A 20,959-nucleotide genomic window follows, 5' to 3' on the forward strand; every position below is an offset into this window, starting at 1 on the left:
ATGCAAAGCCTTAAATAAAAGTCAAAGCTTTCAATCTGCTGAGGCCCAAGTGTGAGACCAAGATACGATGTGAGATTCACTACAGTTAAAGTAGGAAAGGAAATTTTAGTGGTTGTGATGTGCTTCCTTTTTTCAGAAATACTTTCACTTACTACTCAGCTTCAGGAAGCATATTTTGGCAATAAGTTGTTTATGTGAATTGTGTCTCATAGGAAAGAAAGGTCCCCAGTGCAAAGTGGAAGGAGCACTTACCTGCAGAGAGCACCTCGAGGCCATGCTTGAAAAACCAGTCTCAAAAGATCTGCTTTTACTCCCAGTTTGAGCAAGGCCTTGGTCTCTCCCACCAAAGGTTAACAATTTCAGTAAATACTTGGCATGCTCCCCAGAAGAATATAGCAGAATTACCTTAGAGTGTGATTATGTGTAGTAACAGAGATGTCCAAGAGTGGGCTCTCGGTCACGACGTCTCTGAACATGCCAGAATTTAGTGAAGCTGAGCGGGTTCGCCTCTTTTTCTTCTCTTGTTCCTTACGTTTTCCAGGCTTTGCTTTCTTTTTCTTCCCTGACACCTTCAGGGGCTGCTCCTTGTAGGTCTGTGATTTGTTTGTCTCCTGAGTCAGGTATCTGCCCTCATCTTCACTGCCAAACCGGACAGGGTAGTTCTTGGTGTTGGTAGCAGGTTTAGGATTAGGTGATACCTCTGACGTTGCACGGATCTCTGCAGTGTTGACACCTTCGATTAAATTTTGGAGGAATATTCTTCTTCGTAAGTCTTGGATTGACTTGCCCTTGTCGTGCAATAGCTGGTGCTCTGATACAGCCCGTTTGCTAAAGGAAGAGAAGAGACAAGAGGGAAAAATTGTTTAGGGTTTGGTTATTGCCCAGTGCTTGGCAGAACTTTTCTGGCTGTGGTGGCTGCAGTGATAATGTACCAGGCTTAGAAACATCCAGTGAAGTCAGACTGCTAGAGAAAGCCCTGCTTCTTCCTCAAGAGTAGCTGCTCTCAGCAGAGAAAGGAAAGACCTAAGCAGGTAATAATTCTCAGCTTACCGATCACACACCACTGGACCTGCAGCTGGATTAGTCACTATTCTGTTCTAGGAAAGCATCATGACTTTTAATATATGACACTTGAGGCAGTGAAAGCAGGAAGGCAGTAGTCAGAGATAGGAAAACTAAAGGGTCAGGTAATGCAGCAAGAGAGGGAAAACCCAGTGCTCATACTGGAGCCGGAAGCAGTGTTTATACAGAATCATTCTAGTGATTTCCTTCTGCTCAGTCATGCACTTCAAAAACATAAACAACACATAAAAGTGCCTTTTACTCCTACAGACAAGTGCAATTGCAGCAGTGTAAGGGAAAAATATTTGAATCTGGGTGCCTAAAACACAGGCACTTCAGTCCGCAATGAGCTATCCAAGCAGGTAGCTTGAGCATCAGCAGAGATGAGCCTCAGCCACTCCTGTGGATTTACTGCTTTGTCACTCATGTCTAATTATGGTTTTAGATCGTTCCTAGTATTGTTTTAAGTGTGAACTTTTGGGACCAAATTTATTGTCTGCTGTGCTGTTTGAATTTTATGCTAACCCTCTTCTCTGGATCTTCTTCAAGAGCATTCTGGTTTCTTAGAGTGGTTTTTCTAGAGTTCATCTTGACATTTTGGTACACTGAGGTCTGTCTTGTTTCTGAGGAACTGGGAGGTGAGTAGCTAACTGTATTCTAGAGATGTTGTACTGGCAAGGAATGTATTAAACATCTGAAGAAAGAAGATAAAAATGACACCTGGATAATAAATAACCAGAGAAAATGTGAGAAAATATATGCCTTTTTCTTGAAGTGGAATAGATGCACAGCTGTGCTGTGAACCACAGACAGAGCACAAGCTGGGATTTTAGATACATTCCCATGAATGCAATAATACAGTTTATCCTTCCAATTGCTCTACTCCAGCATGCAAAGTTTGGCTATGGGATCTCTCCTCTTGTATCAGGGTATGGCATGTGACTGGATTCTCACTGGCCGAAGAAATTCTATTCACTTGCCTGTCCTATAATAATTTGTTCAATTAGCTGAGTAAGAAGTGGTTTCTGCATGTGGGTGAACTGAAAGAAGACACATCACAGTGATGAATATTCCTTCCTTCCATCCTATCCTTCTTCCTGCTACATTACCAGATTTGAAAATGCAAAATATTTGGGAGTGTTCTGCAGGTTCTCTTTCTCAGTCCCCACAGCCAAACTCTTTAGGTTTATGACTTGATCAACAGTAGAGCTATTGGAAATTGGCAATTTCAAGTAGTTCTGTTTTAAGAGCATCCCCTTCACTTTCTGGCTTAGTAGGCACTTTTTGAGTATTGGGTTCAAATGATGGATTTAAGTGATAATACATCTCTATTGCTCAGTGTGAAATTCAAACAGCAGCTTTCCCCCATTCCACAGTGAGACTGGAAGATGACTGTCAAAATCTTGCTCAAAATCAGCTCTGTATATACTGAGGTTTGTGAGTACACATGTAATCAAATACTGTCTGTGTTTTAAGGGTCTCAAGATCAGTTTTGGATTACTTCAGCCTTCAGGGTAAACATTTTATGTCCCTCTACTAAATGGCCCTAAGGAGAAATGCAATGTGATAATGCTAAGCTGATCCCATATTGTGTCTTTCTCTTCAGTGCAGCTGTGACCATTAACACAAGCTTGTGATCTCCCCCAGAATTTTTTTGAGCAAGAGCCATCTCCAACACCCTTCTCATTAGGGTCGGTCTGATTGGCAAGTAGGGCAATAAAAGCAGCACCCTGGCCTCCTCTGGGCTGCCTGTCAGGCTTTCCAGTGTGACTCAGGTTACATGCTGAGCTTCAGTAGTCTATTTTCTCAGAAATTTGCATGGGAAATGCAGTTCTGCTTTCACTCTTCTAGTTCATAGAAAGTGTATGAAATCTCTCTGCTTTAGGGAGTCTAAACCAGTGTCTCATATGATGAGCAAAGCTTTCCTACTGCCTCTTGTGAACTACCAAGGATAATTCCTTCTATCACAGACAGCCCAAAGCTGCCTTAATCCTCTAATGTGTATTTGGTCAACTTCCCCACTGTGACAAAATCTTGACTCTCCAAAGCCTGTTATTAAAGTCCTCTTGATTGAAAAACTATTCAATTTTACAGAACTGAAACCTAAACATTTGTTTCCAGTACATACAAGGCAGTCAGAGAGTATTACAAGATCTGCATCTTGAGTGAGCATGCATTTCCAAAATAATGCAGGGATTGACGTGTGAGGGGTTGGTGTGCCAAAGAGGGTGGGTTTGTCTTTAAATGTCTGTATGATATTTAGCATCAAGTCTGGCCCCAAATAACATTCTGCTATTCCAAATGATTGTATAACATTATGCAGTGTTACATTTCACATGACTTTTATTACTCAGCCAGACTTAAGTTTTGCATTTTGCCTACCAGCTTCCTTTGTATTCTCTAGATCAAAAAATCTCCTTGAAACAAAGATGTGGTAGATACATATCTCTTTGACCTTCTGCCTCCTTCTGCTTCAGTTATTCAAACAACTCCTATGTTTGTAAATCATGGAGAAAGACTTGTCCAAGAAGACTGATGTAAGAAGTGCTGCATAATGGAGATATCAACAATATCTCACCCACACACTCAGAGCAGGAAAGCAGTGGAGACTGGAATGATTGCATTCACATATTGGACACGATATGGAAAAAAATATTAGGCTGTTAGGGTTAAGATGACCCACTAGAGGTCCCTTCCATCCTTCTATAAAATACACCTCTCATCCAAGGAAAAGGATCCTGTAACCAAACCAAGAGCAGTAAATGCTAAGCTTACATGTGGCAGGCACTTTTGAGAGAAGGATGTTGATGGTTTGTACTTGACCAGAGCATCCAAATTAATTATTGGGTCCAAATACACCGTGTACATATGAGACTGAGTATATCATCATGGGCATAGCAGCAGAAATCCATGACTTGAGACTTTCCTGACTTCACATACTTCCAGATAAGCTGGTCTTTCCAAGCACATTCCTCCTTCTTTTTTTCCCTAGAGATATGTAGCATTGCTAAAAGACAGCATTCTTCAAGCTACCACTTTCTATCTCAGAGAGCTGCTCTTATTTAGCTGTTATTATCCTTGACTGTTCATGTTGGGTCTGATCCTAAATTCAGCAAAATAACTGAGGAGGATTCAGTCAGCTCTCTGGATTTTGCAAGACTGAGTGCCCTTGCCACTGACTCCAAAGGGAGGGAAATCTGTTCAACCTATCTCAGTCTTAGGAAAAATATTGTGAACAGATCTAGGGACATGATGCTGCGATGTCTGGACATGATGATAAAAATATGTCATTTCATTTTGAGGTATTACTGGGTTTCTCAGAAGTTCTTTAGCAGCTAAAGCACTCCTCTAACAAATAACATGCCTGGAAATCTTTTCTTGGGATAATTTGCTATTGCTTTCCATGGGAGATTTGCTTCAGCAAAGTCTGTAGAACCAGGCCTATGTAATTTTGATTATTTTTGCATGTCTATAATAATGTGCTTCAGTATTTTCATCCATTACTGGTTTAAGTTTTGACTGAGAAAAAAAATCTTGAAGTCTAAGTGAGTTATTAACCATTAACTCTAGGAATGGTTTGTGGTGATATTAAAACAGGACACATGTTTGAGTGTGGTGTCTGTGTTTGTGCTGTGCCCACAAACAAAACTACATGAATGCCACTAACTGACAGCTGACTGGTTTTTTGTGTGTGTTTTGCATGCCAGAGCAAAGAGGGAGATGAGAAATGCATTTTCACTGGTTAGCTTACACTTTTCTTCCCTCCTGTCAGGACAGAATGGGGATGTTGGGAAGACTTGTAAAGAAGGTCTTGGGAAGACCACCTTTAAAAACAAGTGTTAGAACTACACTAACTTCAAAAAGAGAAAGAGTATTTGTCTGCAAATCCATTTTTTTCTTTAACAACCAAATTTGGCTTAGATCCAGTTCAGAGTTTCTTAGCCAAGAAAATAACATTATCTAACTGCATTTCAATTATTTTATTTTTTTTACTTATTTTTGAAACTGAAGTTTGATTCCTCTATATAATATGGTCTCCAAAGAAAGAAACAGCCCAAGATCAGCTTTCAGGAGCACAAAACAGTTAAACGTTAATGGACTGAGAATAATACATTGTAACATTATCAGCAATAACATGTTCTACACAATTTGCTGTAGGAGATTTGTAATAGCTCTGTTCCTGGTGCCAAACTTTAGGTGTGTCTGAAGTCACTTCACCTGGGGTATATATATTTTTTTTTCTTTTGGGTGTTTGGGGTTTTTATTACTATCATTATTATTCTGTGTGTTGCTTAAATGGCAGAGGAAATGCTATTTGGAAATCTTGTCCTTAGGTATGTAATAAAACATTTAAAAGGAAAGCCATCTGAAATTGTTTGCTGTGTCATGTTTCCCTGTAAGTTGTGATTGGATTTTCCAGCACTCTTTCTCCAACTTGGCTTCCTTTGGAACTGAATAACAATACAGCCCTCCCCAGAATGACTGAGGTGTTTCCTCCTTAGAAAATCTGATGCAAGTCCAGAGAAAGCCAGCGAGTTAGATGTGCGAGACAGCTGCTCCTGCATCAGCCCAGAGGCTTCTCCTGCACTTTGTGTATGGGTATTAGCATTAACCGGGCTGATTATTTTGGAAGAAGCAAAAAGGTCATTTCCTGAACAGACTGTCTTAAGTTACACTATCATTTATCAAAAAATATGCGTCTGCCTCTAAGTAAGATACTGGACTGCCTTTGGATTTTTTTTCCCTGAAGTGGCAGAAATCCAAAGAAATTGTTTCAGTACTTCAGTGTTATGATGGCCCTCGCTTTTGCGTGTTTCCCCTACCCTTATCAATACTGGCTCCACGCCAGAGCCGAGGAAGTGTCTGTTAGTGTAACACACAGCATTTCAATAAACCGGGATGCTCCCCGCGAGGGTCCCGGGCAACAGCACAACAAATCACCCAGCTGCATCGGAAGAGAAGCCCCAAAGATTTGAAAGGTCAGAGGGATGCAAAGCGCCCTTTCCCTGCCCCAAATGCCTCCTCCCGGCTCTCAGGCAGCGCCGGTGAGCACCTGGGGCAGGTAACCCGGAGCGGCCCCGTGCAGAGCCGGCAGCGCTCCCGGGCTGGCTGCCTCCCTCCCTCCCTCCCTCCCTCCCCACCGCCCCGCCGCCGCAGCGAGGGAGAATAAAGGGAAAGAAAAAAAAAGAAAAAGAGAAACTCACAGTCTACGGCTGATCCCCTCTACTGATCTCCCGCAGGAGGGCACGGAGTAACTCAGCAGGAACACTGCGAAACTCCACTGCTGGAAGAGTTTAGCGAACATTGTATCCTCCGGGGCTTAAAACCTGCAAGGAAAGGGAGGTCAGTCCCGAGGGGCAGATGCGCCAGCGCCGACCTCAAGGAGTCCCTGCTTCGGCTCTACCAGCTCCGAGGCTCTGAAGGAAAAACAAACTTTCTGAGCTCTCCGCTCACTCCTTCCAAACTTCGCTCTGTCTCTCTCCCTTCCTTGCTGTCTGCCTCTCCCTCCCTCCCTCTTTCCCTCCCTCCCTCCCTCTCTCTGTCTCTCTCTGCCCGCAGGCAAGATCTCTCTCTCGGTATTAGTTCAAAAAGCATCTAGCTCTCATTTGATCAGGGTTAGAGCGGGGTCCAGTGAGTTCCTTGAACCATCTTTAGTCCTAGTCCGCTAAGCCACTCTCTCAGGGCTTTATGTTACAGCAGAAGCCCTCTTTGCAGATAAGGAAAGATTCCCTAAAGTCAGCTCAGCTGCTCACTTCTCTGTAAACACGCCCGGACACACACACACACACACACACACACACAGGCTGAGACGGAGGGGGGATGCATCTCCACATCTGTCTTTCAGTATACCTCTGCAAAAAAAAAAAAGGGTCAGGTTCACGTCTCCAGCTGCCGGAAAGTTTTGCTCCCCAACAGCGACAAGGAGAGAGACAAACGGTGCCAAGGAGAGACAAGCAAAGCTCGCTGCCTATCTGGAGAGCCCGAGAGGTCTGGGAGGAGCGGTAGCCCCGGGAGGCTCAGGGGCTGGGAAGCATGCTTGGCTCGGCAGGTTGGACTGGGCTGCAGCCTGCGATGTTCACACGCTCCGGAGCAGCCTCTGAGAGACCTGCGGGAGGACGGAGGCTTTTGCAAAGAGATGGCGCCCTAGGAACATGTGCGGAGAGAGCGAGAGCCCGGGCGGGATACCCCCAGCCAAAACGGAGTCTGGGAATCAGCACTTCCCGGGCCCGCAATCAAAAAGGAGCGGGGAAAGGGAAACACCCGGCAGCACATGCACTCCGTGGACCCTGAGTACTGCGGACAAGCTTTCCGCATCTTCTGCAGCCGCACTCTTCTCTCGCTCACCTTCCAGCTCTCCCCTTTTGTGTTTGCCCCCGGGCCAGCGCCTCCCCTGCCGCTGGGATTCCTCCCATCGGTGGGAGCACTTTTTAACTCCAGCCCCAAAGCGCTGCCCAGAACTGCTGCCGCCTTTCCTTGCACGCACCTACCGTCGCTGGTCGCCGCTCCCCTGTTAGACGGAGGGTCGGCTCCCGGCTCCTAATGATGCTAATTGTACGCTAGTGAAGGGGGGGGGGGGGGGGGGAACTAAGGGGGAGGGCTGGGGGAAGGACTCGCGGTCTATGAACACAAGCGCTCCTGGACAAAAAAGTAAACTAGTGGAAAGTTTCTCCTCCTCTCCTTTTTTTCGCCTTCCCCTTCGCCCTCCTTCAGCCTGGCCAGGGCGCTGCAAACCGCTGTGTCAGGTTGCGCTCCCGTGCGAGGCGGGCAGCGCCGCGGGGCTGTGGGGACAGCGGTGGCGGGAGCGGCGGGAGGCGGCCGGTCAGTCCCGGTCAGTCCCGGTCAGTCCCGGTCAGTCCCGGTCAGTCCTGGCCGGCCCCGAATCCCACCGGGCACCGACGACCGTCAGCCCCGCGCCCCCCGACGGAGGCACCAAACTTTTCCATCCCGGGACGACACTTGTGTAAAACCCGAAGGTGACGCAGCCCGCCCGTCCCTGCAGCCTGCTCGCTCAAGGCGCTGCCCCGGCTGCTGGCAGGGGACACCGGGACAGAGCCTACAGGAAGCAATTCTCCCGGAGGGAATGCCCTGCACGCCGATGTCCTCGCGTTGGACGGCGCGGCCGGGCCGTGCCAGCGCACACCTGGGGACGCCGGCTCCTCCCGGCAGCATCCCGGAGCCCTGGCCCCTCTCGGCCGAGACCCCGGGGGCCGCTGGTTGTGCCGCTGACAGCCTGATTTACAGGGAATGCTTTCCCAACACCCTCACAAGCCGCAACAAAACACTGAGGCGTGCCGGCTGATCTCTCCTTCTCATCCTGCCCCCGAATTAAAGCAGGCTCTCTGCAGAAGGTTTAGGTGCAAAGCAAAGCGTTTTTTTCTACCTGCAGGTTATTTTAATTTAAAAGACTTTTGCTGCCACAATTTAAAAGCCCAGATTCCACACCACACAGTCAAATAAAACCGACAGCATAAGAGCTGAAATAGAAATCATGCTGAAAACATTAAATCGTTTATGCTGTAAATAAATTCCCTGAACACCTGGTGGGCTATAAATTAAAATGTATAGGTAATAGGCGTCCTTGATTTACACTGCCCTTTCGACTAATTAAAAATAATTGTGAGATCCCCTAAAAATAACCCACACACACACATAAGTGCACTGCTCATGTTAAAAGTAAAACGTCCATCAAATAGTTTTAGAATTTCCTCTCCCCCAGAAATTAAAAAAAAATAAAAATTAAATACTCTAAAAACCAACGTACACCATCCCTTACATTCTCAGGAAAAATAAATAGCCTCTATAAACTCAGAATCCTGTAGTTTCTTCACAATTTATCACTTCACCTTTTTCTTGAGTTACAGCTGTCTGTGCCTCTCAGAGATCACCCTGGCCAAGAGTGGTTGCTCTTCTCAGCAATCGCTTCCAAAACTATGTTCTATGCTTAAGAAGAAGGGGTGGGAAAGGGGGAAAAAAAAAAAGGAAAAAAAAAGAAAAAGAAGTTAAATGACTAATAAAGAAAAAAAAAGGCACTACTTTTCATAAATCCAGCCTACAGAGCTTTGATTCTTCCTGTAAGAGATTAAGGCTAAATAAAGGGTGTTAAAAGCAGGTGCTTTTCTCCCTTGCTGCTCTTTTTATTATGAAGAACAGAAGCTTCCCCTAATATATATAGTGAGGGAGACCCTTCTCCATTGCTTTTATTGAAAAGATCAAACTTGTGACATCACTAACCACCTTCCTATGGCTGAGTTTGCCTCTTCTCTGCCTCAGTGGGCTTGGGGGAAAAAAAAAAAAAGGAAGAGAAAAAAAAAACAACATAACCCAACTATGGTTGTGCTAATACGGCGTGAACTGAGCAATGCCAAAGGCTTTTAGGAGACTCACTGTCACCCTGCTCCCCTTCCCCCCGAGGGATGTCATATGCAACCACCGGCGCAGCGCTTTGTCACCTGCCAGGTACACGAATGAGGGAACTCAGGCACCCGTCAGCAAACTCCTGGTCCCAAGCCTCACCATAAGCCTGAGCCCTCCTCCGTGGCAGGATGGGGAGAAAAGACCCCTCACCTGGGGTTTAAACCTTCCCCTCCCCACAGGATGCCGCTGGAGATGCTCTCCCTGGACGGACCTGCCTCCACCTGCAGCACCTCCCCTCTCCGGCCCGTCCAGCTCCCGGTGTCCCCCGGCCTCGGAGCAGTGAGAAAGGATGAGGCTGGACTAGGGGAGCTTTGGGCACGATTCCAACCCCCACACCTGAGCCCACCATGGCTCCGCTCACGGAGCGCCCACGGGCACGGCCGGCGCGGTGTCTGGGAGAGGGGAAAGCCCCAAACCTTTATGGGGCTTCCACCTGCCGGGCCCTCGGTGGCCGCAGGGCTCCCGGCCAGGGCGAGCAGCTTGCGGCCGCCGGCTGTGGTTGTTTCTCCAGCCGGGACGCGCGGTGGGAACCGCTCGTTTTTGTGCGACCTGCGAAAGGCTTCGGCCGCGGGGAGGTGAGACAAAACCCCGTGTCTGCCTCTCTGGACAAGCCCTCTCTGCAGCCACAAGACAAACCTTATCATATTATGGTTTCTGACTCCACTTTCTCCCGTCTTCCCGCCTCAAAGACAATGAGATTTTGGAGGGATGCCGCGCTTGGCTTCTGCCTCCTTTTTCCATACGTATAAACAGGCATAAATCAGCTTTCCTACGAGGAAGTTGACCTGGGAGCTTGGCTAGAAAGATAAGTCCCTGTTCCAGGTTTGGCACGTAATTCCCGAGCGGGGAATAGGGGCTGCGTGCTGGTGTGTGACCGGGCTCCCCCCAGAAGTCGCTCAGGAGACAAACAAAAGGCAGCGAGTGGGACAGGTTCAGCTCTTTGGGAGGAGATGCCCTTGCAGCCTCAGGGAGGCAGAGGGAAATTGTGACTAAACCCCTGCCCGGCGCTCGGAGAGGGGATAAATCCACAGCGCCGCAAACTTCCCATCCTTCACCTCTGTGGAGTTCCGCCTCTCCCTCCTCCCTCTTGTTTTATTCACAATAAGGCATTTTCGTCATTTCCCCTCCCGGATTTCTATAACCTCAATTGCACTCGTCCAGGGCTTCGGTTCAGACGGGGAGTTTAACCTCCCCAGTCTTCCCAAGGTGGAAAAAAATGGTGATCAGCAAAAAAACACAGGCGTTCTGACTGCTGGAGAGTCTGACGGGGAAGGGAAGAGAAGGGAGCGGCACCGCAGTGATTTCTGGACTCGTCCTGCGAGGACCAGAAATCCCCTGACTTATTCAGCCTCTCTGATCCAGCGCTGTTAAAAGCCAGCGAGCTCAGCTCTCTGCAGGCGAGGTGCGAAGCCCCAGAATGTTTTTCCAAGGCTCCGAGGGTGGGCTTGAGGACAAGGCTGCTGTGCAATTGGTAGCAGACACGACTGCTCGCAGATTGAGGCAGACTTCCCAGCACTCACTCACTTCTGCCCACCACCTAGCCCTGCTGTGCTCTGCTGTGCCCAGCTCTCATGAAGAGTGCTTTCCTCCCCTCTGACGCCCCTGTGGCCGTCGGGGATGCGAAACTCCTTCTTTCAAGTCTGACATGGTGTCGTCTTCGCATCGAGTGAAAGGATTTCTAGGGGAGAAAGAGAAACCCTCTTTTCCCCTCCTCGTCAGCAAGCCCCAGACGCCCGTGGCGCTTCATGAGAGCACACTAATCTCCTTTATTAGACAGTGAGAGAGGAGCTGAGCAGAGCCGCCTCTCGCACCCGAGGGGCGGCCGGAGTTCCCCCAGCTCAGCTATTGACACAACGCGCCGTTTATTTAGACAATATGCATTTAATTTAATGCACTCGAGAAAGAGCGGGCGGGGCGGGGAGGGGGTGAAGCAAAAATACAAAAAGCTGAGCGGAACCGAGGAGAGCTTTGCCAAATCTTCTGTCTGGTTCCTAGAATCCAGCAGACAGCGAAAGGAGTAATTTTCAGATTTGAAGGCGAGGAGGCGGTGATGAATCCCCGGGGCTGCCGCTGCCCCGCAGCGCCCGGCGGTGCCGGCGGAGCGTGGCCGGGCTCCAGCCCCAGGGCGCTGTCCATGGTGGTGCGGCCACGGCCTTGAGCTCTTACATTGCCTCCCTGTCTAGGTCTGGTCTTGACTTCAGCTTGAAATATATCTTAACATAGATTGAATTTTTTTTCACCTTTTTTCCCCCCTCCCTTTTACTGAATATCTATCAAATACCAACAGGAAGAAACGTGTCTGGTCTGTTTAACTCACACAAAACTAATACCAAGCAGGGCTGGCCAGAGAACAAGAATTCAATTTAAAGAAGAGAGGGGGGAAGATTTGCAATTTGTTTTTGTGCTATGTTGGAACAAAATCCATCCCTTTAGACACATTTCTGAGACGAGACAGACTCACCTCCTGCCTTGGAATGGCTTAATGTACTCATACGGGATGTGGGACACCAGAGGTCAAGTCCTTCTCTTCTCTGATTCAGAATCCTAATCCCTGGACTCCCAGTTTCTCTCAGTTCCCTCCCACCTCAGACCTAAAACCCTTTCTGATGATATTTGTGATGAATTGATATTTTCCAGTAGGTGAAAACTGAATGCTTAGTAAAGGAAAAGCTCCCATCTAAGAGTTATTCCGAGTAGTTATTCTGGGATTTTTCAGTTAACCAAGAAGTCCAGCCAGCCATCATACAACAATGGAAAGAAATAGAAAGCTGAGAAAATAAGGAGTGAGCTAGGAAAAAGGAACAGTTCTCCTTCTCTGGTGGCACGCAGGGCTGCTGTGGTTAAGACATACCATCTTTATCTTTATCTTTATCTTTGCAGATCATTTGGGCAAAAAAAGGAGAACTCTGTCCTACCCATAGCCACACAGGTCTAGTAGAGTTGGGGTGTGCTTTCCTTGGATATAGTTTTGCTTGACCATTTCTATTCCTTTAGTCTGTGGAACACAAGAGAAAGTTGTAGTTTGGATCTTCCAGTCTCATTTGACTTCCCAGCTAAGGAGACAGGCTGCCTTTCCACACTGACAGAAAGAACAGGTTTGTGTGAAACCTGAAGTCCTGCTTGTGATTCTTGGCACCAAGGTACTGTAACAAGCTCTACCTTGAGTATTGCCTTTATTAGCCAACATTCCTGAAGTACATACCTTTGTTTTATGCATTTTGGTTTTGTTAATACAATTATTTTTGGTAATCTCCAGTGTGCCTTCAAGGAATTTTTCTGCTTCTTGCTGTTTGTTTTAAAAAGTAGGGATGGCTGCAACTGTTATGTGCATCCTCTTCTTTGACTCACATGTGCTTTCTTCCTTCCTTTGCTCCTATGCAAGTAAAATGATCCTGTATTCTCTTCTTTCACACCACATTAATTATCCGTTTTCATATCCCTAACTCCCACTCAACAAACTGCATCTTTAAACTCTTCCCAGAAGTCATGGGATCCGGTCCAGATCTCACTGAAGCCAGACTGCTTCTCTTTGTTCACTTCATTTGGATAATGGTCAGCATCTTATATGGCCATCCCTTCTCTAAATATGGAATGTCCTTTAATCTCAGTGTGGTTTCTTTTCCAGACATGATGTCCCCCATAGGTTGTGAACCTTAGGCTGCAATAAGCGAAGCGGAATGACCACGTCACTTGCTTTAATCAGGCCTTGCATAGTGAAATGTAGCCTGGAGAGTTGCCCGGGACACAATGCATAATAAGCTTGGACAGCAGGAGGTGTGAGCAAGCATATTTTTTAGGAGTTTCAATTACCCCTTGCAGGTTAGGGTTCTAAATTCGCTAGATTATCAAATTTGAAATTCAATTAACCTGGAGAAATAAATAAGAATAAACTATAAAAGATAAAGTTACTTGAGATTATCTGTTTATCCCAAGTTAAGGAAAATGTTTCTTATAACAACTTGCCTTACACTGAGATTAAGTTAATTGCTCTTTCACCTCCAAATTTCATCTCTCTCATAACCAGAAATATTACTCTGTATGTTTGGTCTGATCTAGAAATGGTGCTTTCTAGAAGCTGTTTTCTGTTTGTTAGGAATTTAGACTACTTTATTTCTGACAGATTCTTGAAGAAATTTCTGTGTCAGTGGGAGATGGAAATGTGAAGGTGCCCAAAAGAGTTCTGGCTCTGGGCAGGACTGGATGCTTACAGGCAGATTTCCTGGGTTATTCTCTCTTATTGATTTTCCAAGCCCTTGAGATACCTTGAGTCTAACCTGTGCTCTGGAGCTGGCAGGTGAGGGAGTGACAGCTGGGAGTTTTTCCCGAATGACTCAGGGCTGGCCCCAAACAACGCGTGTGGAAACACGGCGAGCTATACTTAGTGCAGCCCGAGGACAGCTCCAGCAGGGAGCTGGAGGTGCCTGTGCTGCCAGGAACTGAGATCCAAGCTTGTAACACACTCCTTGACATAAGCAGGCCATAGTCATCGCTTCAACCTATTGATCAGAATAACAGCAAGGGCTTGGATTCCACTGTATCGGAAATATTTGGGTTTCTCAACTGCTTTATGGCCTACCAGGTTAGAAAGACCATCTTCAAGTGGGTTTCCCATCTTTGTCCTGTGGAGTGCTGCCCTTGCTGTCTGACTAACTCGAATGAGCCTTGTCTCTGCAGCAGGGCAAGCAGGCCTAAAGGATCCAGGGGTTTCTGCCTCATGTTGCTTTTTGGCAAAGGGCTGTAGCTGGGCATGGAAGTGTGATGACCTCCTTGCTTCAGCTCCGAGTGATGTATCAGTTTGGAAATGATGTATACGCACAGACAGAAAAGGTTCCTTGGCTTTCCACATAGAGTTAATTAATTCAGGATGTGTGGCTATTCCAGTCCTTTTCAGAGAATCTTCTAGACCCAAGGCTCTGCAAAAATTCCTCACGTGAGCTCAGACCCATCAGAGCTCCCCCTCACTTTCTTGTGTTCCATCTTTGAAAGCACAGACTGAAACTCCCACAAGAACCTTGTACCAAGACCAGTGGACCAGAACAAAACAACATTAAAGTTGAGGGATCCCATTTGTAGAAAGAGCTTGTAGGACTCAGGGAGAGCTGTGTCAGATCTCATTACAGCTGTATGGTTTTTCATTAACCATCCATGGAGTCACAGGAATGAATAGGGAAAAATTGTGCAACAGGTGGTAAAGCTTCTCAAATGGCTGCTGATTATCCCTGGGATGCTTTTGTCCTCTTTTCACCAAATAGCACTATTTTTGCAGTATCAGGCCAAAAGGTAATCAGTGATAAGAAAGGCCTGTCCTGTCACAAAGGCAGAGTTTGTTAGACTCATCACTTCTGTCATTGCAGTCAGGCTGTGTCAGGCTCTTTGAGGGCACACTCATAAACTTCTTTCACGAGGCCAACCAGCATAAAGAGCTGGGTGTGTGTGTGGGAGGAAGGGAAACAAACTTTATTTCAGTGACTATCAGAAATATCAGCAAGCTGTGCTGTGGAGGCCACCTGCATGCTGTGCAATCTGTCTTCCCAGGAGCTTCAGAGCAGGTGGTTTTTAATCAAGGTCTCCAGGTGCTTGTTTGTGAAATACTTCATTTCGAGGGACACATGCGCACTCTGAGGAGGAGGGTGATATCTGTGCAGACCTCTGGAATCCCATACTCATTAGTAACTAGTGATGATGTGCTTGTCAACACCTATAGGAAAGCCAATTTGTACTAAATTATTTAAACCTTACTCAAACAATGATGATCTTATTTGAGGTGCAGGTGCTCAGCTTCAGGCTCAGGCTTGTGTAAGTTGTTTACTTGTTATGCCTCAAAATACATTTACTGATTTCTGAAAAAAAGAAAAAAATGTAAGTGTAAGAATGCACAAAACAACCCCTTTGTTAAACTTTAGGGGCTTTCCCCATAAACACACAAAAGCTGAACTAAGACAATCTTGTTAAGTTTTGCCAAGCCTCTGAGATCACCTGTATATTCTACCGAGTTTTGCAAAATAGAAAACATCTCTAGGCTGCCTGTGAACCAAAGGACTCTGCTGCACTTTGTGCTGTGTGGAGTCCTGTGCTGCAAAAATTCCTTCTGCTTAACAACTCACTTTAAGGACAAGTTGCAACAGGGGAACAAAACAAGCAAAGAGGGATAACAATAATCCCAAATTCATTTCAGTTAGCTTTGTATCAGTCCAGCCTGCTGCCTGTAAATCAAGGCAGATAAAGCTTCAGATGAAATGTAAAGATGTGCAAGGCAAATGGTTTAATGGTAGAAGGGATATAAGGATTGGTGTGGATGACCAGACAGGAAAAGTAGGAAGTGCTGTTAGTGTGAACATATGAATACAGAAAGAACTGAACAGCCAGATAAGAACAAGTTCAGTTGTGAAAGGATCTAAAAGGAGGAATAAACAGTAGTTTATTTATTATTTGGATTTGTTTGTTGCTTATTTGGGGTTATTTGTTTGTTTGACATTTCAGAAAAGAAAGGGGAGGAAGAAGAAGGCTGTGAATTATATAAATTGCAGGACTGAAATAACTGGGAAAAAGGATGATTTGGACAATTCCTTAAACAGACAAGTTGATGAATAATTTGCAGTGGCTGAGGGTTAAGATTCAGGGGTGAAGCAGCCAGGTGAAAGCATTTTGTGTTCAAGATATTTTCTGAAGATGTTGAAAGAGGAAAATATTTGAGTATAGAAGAAGTGTTGGAAGAAAAAAATATGCCTCAAAAGCCCTTTCCCCACCACCCAAATGGGAGTACAGAACCATCACCCAAGAGACTGCATGTTTGATAAGACTTATCAACAGGGAGAAAGAATAACGTGTGGTTTTGGAGCTCAGCTGAGATTTTAACCATGTCAAGCTTAAATTCAAGACCGTACAAGTGAGAGATGGAATGAAGGATGGAACTGGTTGGAGGCAGTTTCATGTATCATCATTTTAAAGGCAGTTTGAGAGTGAATGAAGGTTCTGTGCTCTGTGCCTTGTACTGTGGGTCCATGGTAAAGTTTTATCTCTTACAGTAATGCAAACACAGACCAATCACAAAAGAAGGGTTAATGACAGCACAGTGAAAAGAAAAGCCCAAGGAAAGGAAAGTAGTAAAGGAGGAAAGATCATCTGCATATGGTTCTAAATGGCCAGGTATAGGAATTCAGTGAAACTCAGTACCCAGTGCAGAGTGAAACTTAAACAGGGTGTTGCTGAACAGAAGAAATGAGCAGTTTATGAGTATGTGGATGAAGGAGGAGATTTGTGACTTAACCAAGAGAAAGAAGTTGGAAATTTATCTGAGAGCTTCATTAGCCAAAAGAAGAGGCTAGAAGTCGAAGTAGAGACAGCTGTGAATAGTATAAGTGAGAAGACATCTAGTTTGTTTTGGTGTTCTTTTCCCCTTCGGTGTTGCAAAAGTCACACAATCTCCTTTTCAGGGGGAAAGAAATGGGAATGCTGTCAAGTATGGGTTACTTAAAGACAGGAAGAACTGAAGCATATTTAAAACAGTGTTGTGACTCTCTCTGTCTTGTTTCATCCCATTGGTGTAGGAGAGAAAAATTTTGCCAAGTGCAAAGTTCACAGGTAAATCATCCTGCTGGAACTGTAACACTTAAATGACCCTCAATCAACTTCATCTGGGTTACAACACAGCATATTTGAGTCTTGTTGTTCCTGAATTTTCACCTTAGTATGAAGAGTAGGTATTTTCTCTGCTTTTTCTAAATTTTAATCTCTCAAGTCTGTCATTGCCCTTCATGGATGTCTCTCCATTGTAATAAGTTTACCTCCCACAGTTGGTTTATACCCTGATTCCCAAGGTTTTCCATGCTTTTATGTACAGTTTGATCACACCCCTCTGTCATCAGAACTATTTTAGAAACATCTCAAGTTTCACATTACCTGCTGAAGTATTTCACACAGAAAGTACCAAGTCTTTAAAGTTTCTCCGAAGAATGAAACCAGGTCAGCCAGTTCATTGACCTGAAACCATTCTCTCAAATCCCAGTGAAAGGTGATTTCTTAATCCACCCTCACTACTGGAAGATTCCCCAATAATATTGATGTTGGGACATAGATGAAGTTTTTCTGAATTTCTCTCATGGTTTCCAGGGCCTTGCTGGAAGCACATTATAAATAATTCAATCACACATTTAAGTCCCAAAATTTCCATGTGCAAAGTTCCATGAAGTCACTGCTGTGTGAAGGAATACTTGGACTTTTTTTCCCAGCCTCTTTCACAGAAGGTTCACTATAGGTTTCATGACCTTCTGATGAGTCATATGAGTTCATATTCATTCATATGAAGAAAATGTGAATTTGATGTATTTATATTATCATGTTAATTTTGCTATCTTTTCCATGCTACTGTGTTTTTTGTTCTACTTTCACCACCACAGAACAGATAAGCTCTATCTTCAGTGATGTAAGAAAGACGGTGAATGGCTGTTTACGGAAACAAGCAGTAGCAGAGGAGCTGCCTTATTGGAACAAAAAATTAAATTATACTTTTTGTGTGGAAGATTAACAAAACCAATCTGAACGGCAGTCTGCTTTACTTCAAAAGTTCTCTGTCTCCCCAAGTGTACTACAGCACAGACAGCATTATTGTAACTCTGTGATTTGAAACAGTTTCCCCCAAGACTCCTTTTGACTTTAGCAGTTGAAATCTGGTTTTGTTTATCATCTATAAAAACTCATTTCTGTAACGGAGGCTGTTTTAAAGCATCAAGCTGTGTCTACTTAAATCCTGAAAGATAAATAATTTAATTATTATTTATAACATTGTCAACAAGTTGATTATTTAATCAAAACGGCTATTTAGTAATGATGGGAAATATAGCAAGGGTCACAGTAAGGTACAGCAAATTCTTAGCTATAAAGAAAGAAGTCTATTGAGATGGTTCCTTTGCTAATCAGAAGCATGCCAAATTTTCAGGCTCAGGAAGTTCATTTAGGTCGCAACAAGGCAACAGTATATGGATATATTGTTCAGTTTCTTTTTTTTCCCACAAGCAATTACAGAATCCTCAGTCACAGTATGACAGAATAGGAGGGAGGATGAGAGAAAATGACTGTACAAATGCCTGGAACCAGAAATCTATTTATTATTAGAATATATGAATTCAGAAGTTAAGAATATTTTTTCTCTATGATTTCTATGTGACTACCCCTTTGCAAAGTAATGTAAAGTGTTTGGAGATGTATCGTTTGAGCTGCTGACATAATTAATGATTTCATTAAGAGCATGAAAGGAGGCTCTTGTATTTCTCTGGCATTAGCAAGCCAAGTTCATGTCCGAACTCTAATAACCAAAGTTGCTTTTGCCGATTGAGACTGTTGGTCCTCTTGTTGCAAAATAAAAATTTGAAAGCCAAATATTATACTGGGCTGAGATACTTCCCAATATGTCAGGAGTGTGACATGTTTTAAATATGAGCAGTTAATATGGATTACAGGCTGGCAGAAAACTTCCCAGCATTTCAAGTAACAATGCAAATGGGAAGATGATAAACAAGGTCGGCTTCCAGAAATTCAAAGGAAACCAATTTAAAAATTGCCACTTATCCCTCCCAGTTTTCATATAGAATCCTTGCTTAGCTCTTCTGCGCTCCAGAAATATTGTTGATCCTTGAAAATCTATGGCAATACTAAGAAAACTGCAGCAGGATTTGTTAGGAATGAACCATGAGTTTGGGACATTGGCATGTCCTTTCAGTTATGCCCCAAGTGGCTTTTCATCTCACGAGACTCGGGCTAACATCCTGTGTAAAATTACAGGAATTCAGTTTCTTCACCTTGATACCTAATAAACAACAAAAATACAGGGACTACAAAATCCATACTTTGAAGGAAAGAAGAGGCTCAAAAACTGTGCTGGAAGCCAGATTCGTGCAGGGGACCCACCAGAAGCACATTGGGAGTACAAGCATCCCAGGAGAGGCAGACCCACATGCTCGAGGTAAGGACAGGCTGCTGAGCTGTTCTGGTTCAGAACCAAGCAGAGCAGAGGCTAAAATATTAAAAGGGCTGCAACCTGCCTAAGGATTGAAAGGTATTGCAGGACTACATGGAAAACTTCTGATGTTTCCCTGGCCTCAGACACTGTTAGCTTCTTCAATGAACATTGAAATAACACAGTTCCTGTGTCAGACTTCACCATATATACCTTAGTATTATCAAAACCTCAACTCGTTGATGATGTTATAGTTATGAAATCAGTGCTAGAAACCACACTGAGCATACACCCTCAAGAACTCCTTTTATAATGAGCATTCACACACTAAAACAGGAGCATGACCCCAAAGCAAGCCAGCTGTGAGACTGGGTAGAGATTAAGGGAGAAAACTACACTCTCTCATATGTATTTTGCTGGTTTCATGTTAACATGTATGCTCCCTTCACGTCTGCACTAATTTGTGGGTATTTCATTTCCATGAAAATAAAAGGCAAATGTGGTGGTTCTCCATGTATGTGCATTATACATCAACCTTGACACTTAAAGTCTTCAGAGAACCTGAAAATCATCCTATTAAATCAGAATCAAGGTGCACCTAACCCTTTGGATTTCCTGTGGCAGGAGCCAACAGCAGACACAGACATTAATATAAAGTGAGTCATCTCCCAATTAAATTCTCCTGTCTCTCAATAGTTGCTGATTTAGAAAGGGATTGGCAAATGCATTGCACCACCAACAAAACTTATTCTTCCTGACTTTTACTCAAACCTTTGCTGGACTTGGTTAAAGTGCTGGCCTCCACAACATCCTGTGGTTGACTTCCACAGTTTAATTATTATGTAGTGCGAAGAAGTACTTCCTTTTGTTTGTTTTTTTTATACAGAGGCAACAGAATTCTCCCTCATTTTTATGTCATGAGAAAAAGGGAACAGTTATTTTCTGCTCATCTTCTCTTTGCCATTCAGAATTTTGAAGATGCCATTATATTTCTCTTCTGTCATCTCTTTTTTCCAGCAGGGAAGTTGTAGTCCTTTTCCTTTCTCTTCCTGTGCAAGCCTTTCTTTAAGTTGTTTTTCTCAGCAGAGTTATGCCCTGCATCTTTTCCACTTCTACTCTGTCAAAATTAACAAAGGACAATCAGAATAAGGAAATTGCTTAGAAGAGTGCAAATACACCTTGAAAAAACATGCACAACTCAGCTTGCTTTTCCTCACACTTTTACAGGATTTCATTTCTGTGGCAATGTCCAGCTACTGGCTGCTGTTCTACAGGTTTTGTGTGCAACTTTAGTGCTTTTGGTCCCACAAGGTTTCTACATATTCTGTCCTATCAGAGCATTTATAAAGAAAATCTCAAATTTCAAAAAAAAATCTCCCCCTGAGCAATCCAAAGAGAAGAAAAAGTCTGGATTTTTTTACTTATTTGCCTGTTAGATGCAAAGAAGAGAAGGCAAAGGAAATGGAAAAGTATAAAATACGTCTGCAAAATCCTCATGTAATTTTCAAAGCTTTAGAAGGACCATTGTCA

At 44.4% G+C, this 20,959-nt stretch overlaps 1 protein-coding gene across 1 annotated transcript; it reads right to left on the reverse strand.

Moving 5' to 3' along the window:
- Positions 1-401: 401 nt before the first annotated feature.
- On the reverse strand, positions 402-6,548 carry PTHLH (parathyroid hormone like hormone). Its single transcript, XM_062490903.1, has 2 exons — positions 6,267-6,548; positions 402-828 (listed from the first exon to the last, which is right to left on the reverse strand). Exons 1-2 carry the CDS (start codon positions 6,365-6,367, stop codon positions 402-404), a joined length of 528 nt encoding a protein of 175 aa, XP_062346887.1. The 5' UTR covers positions 6,368-6,548.
- Between the last annotated feature and the right edge of the window lie 14,411 nt (positions 6,549-20,959).

This window comes from Cinclus cinclus, chromosome 4 (assembly GCF_963662255.1).
Source record: "Cinclus cinclus chromosome 4, bCinCin1.1, whole genome shotgun sequence".
NCBI classification, from domain to species: domain Eukaryota; kingdom Metazoa; phylum Chordata; class Aves; order Passeriformes; family Cinclidae; genus Cinclus; species Cinclus cinclus.

Coding starts and splice junctions, on each gene's coding strand:
- PTHLH (XM_062490903.1), bottom strand. CDS start 6,367: ATGTTCGCTAAACTCTTCCAGCAGTGGAGTTTCGCAGTGTTCCTGCTG. Junction 829..6,266: donor GAGGGGATCAGCCGTAGACT/GTGAGTTTCTCT, acceptor CTCTTCCTTTAG/CAAACGGGCTGTATCAGAGC.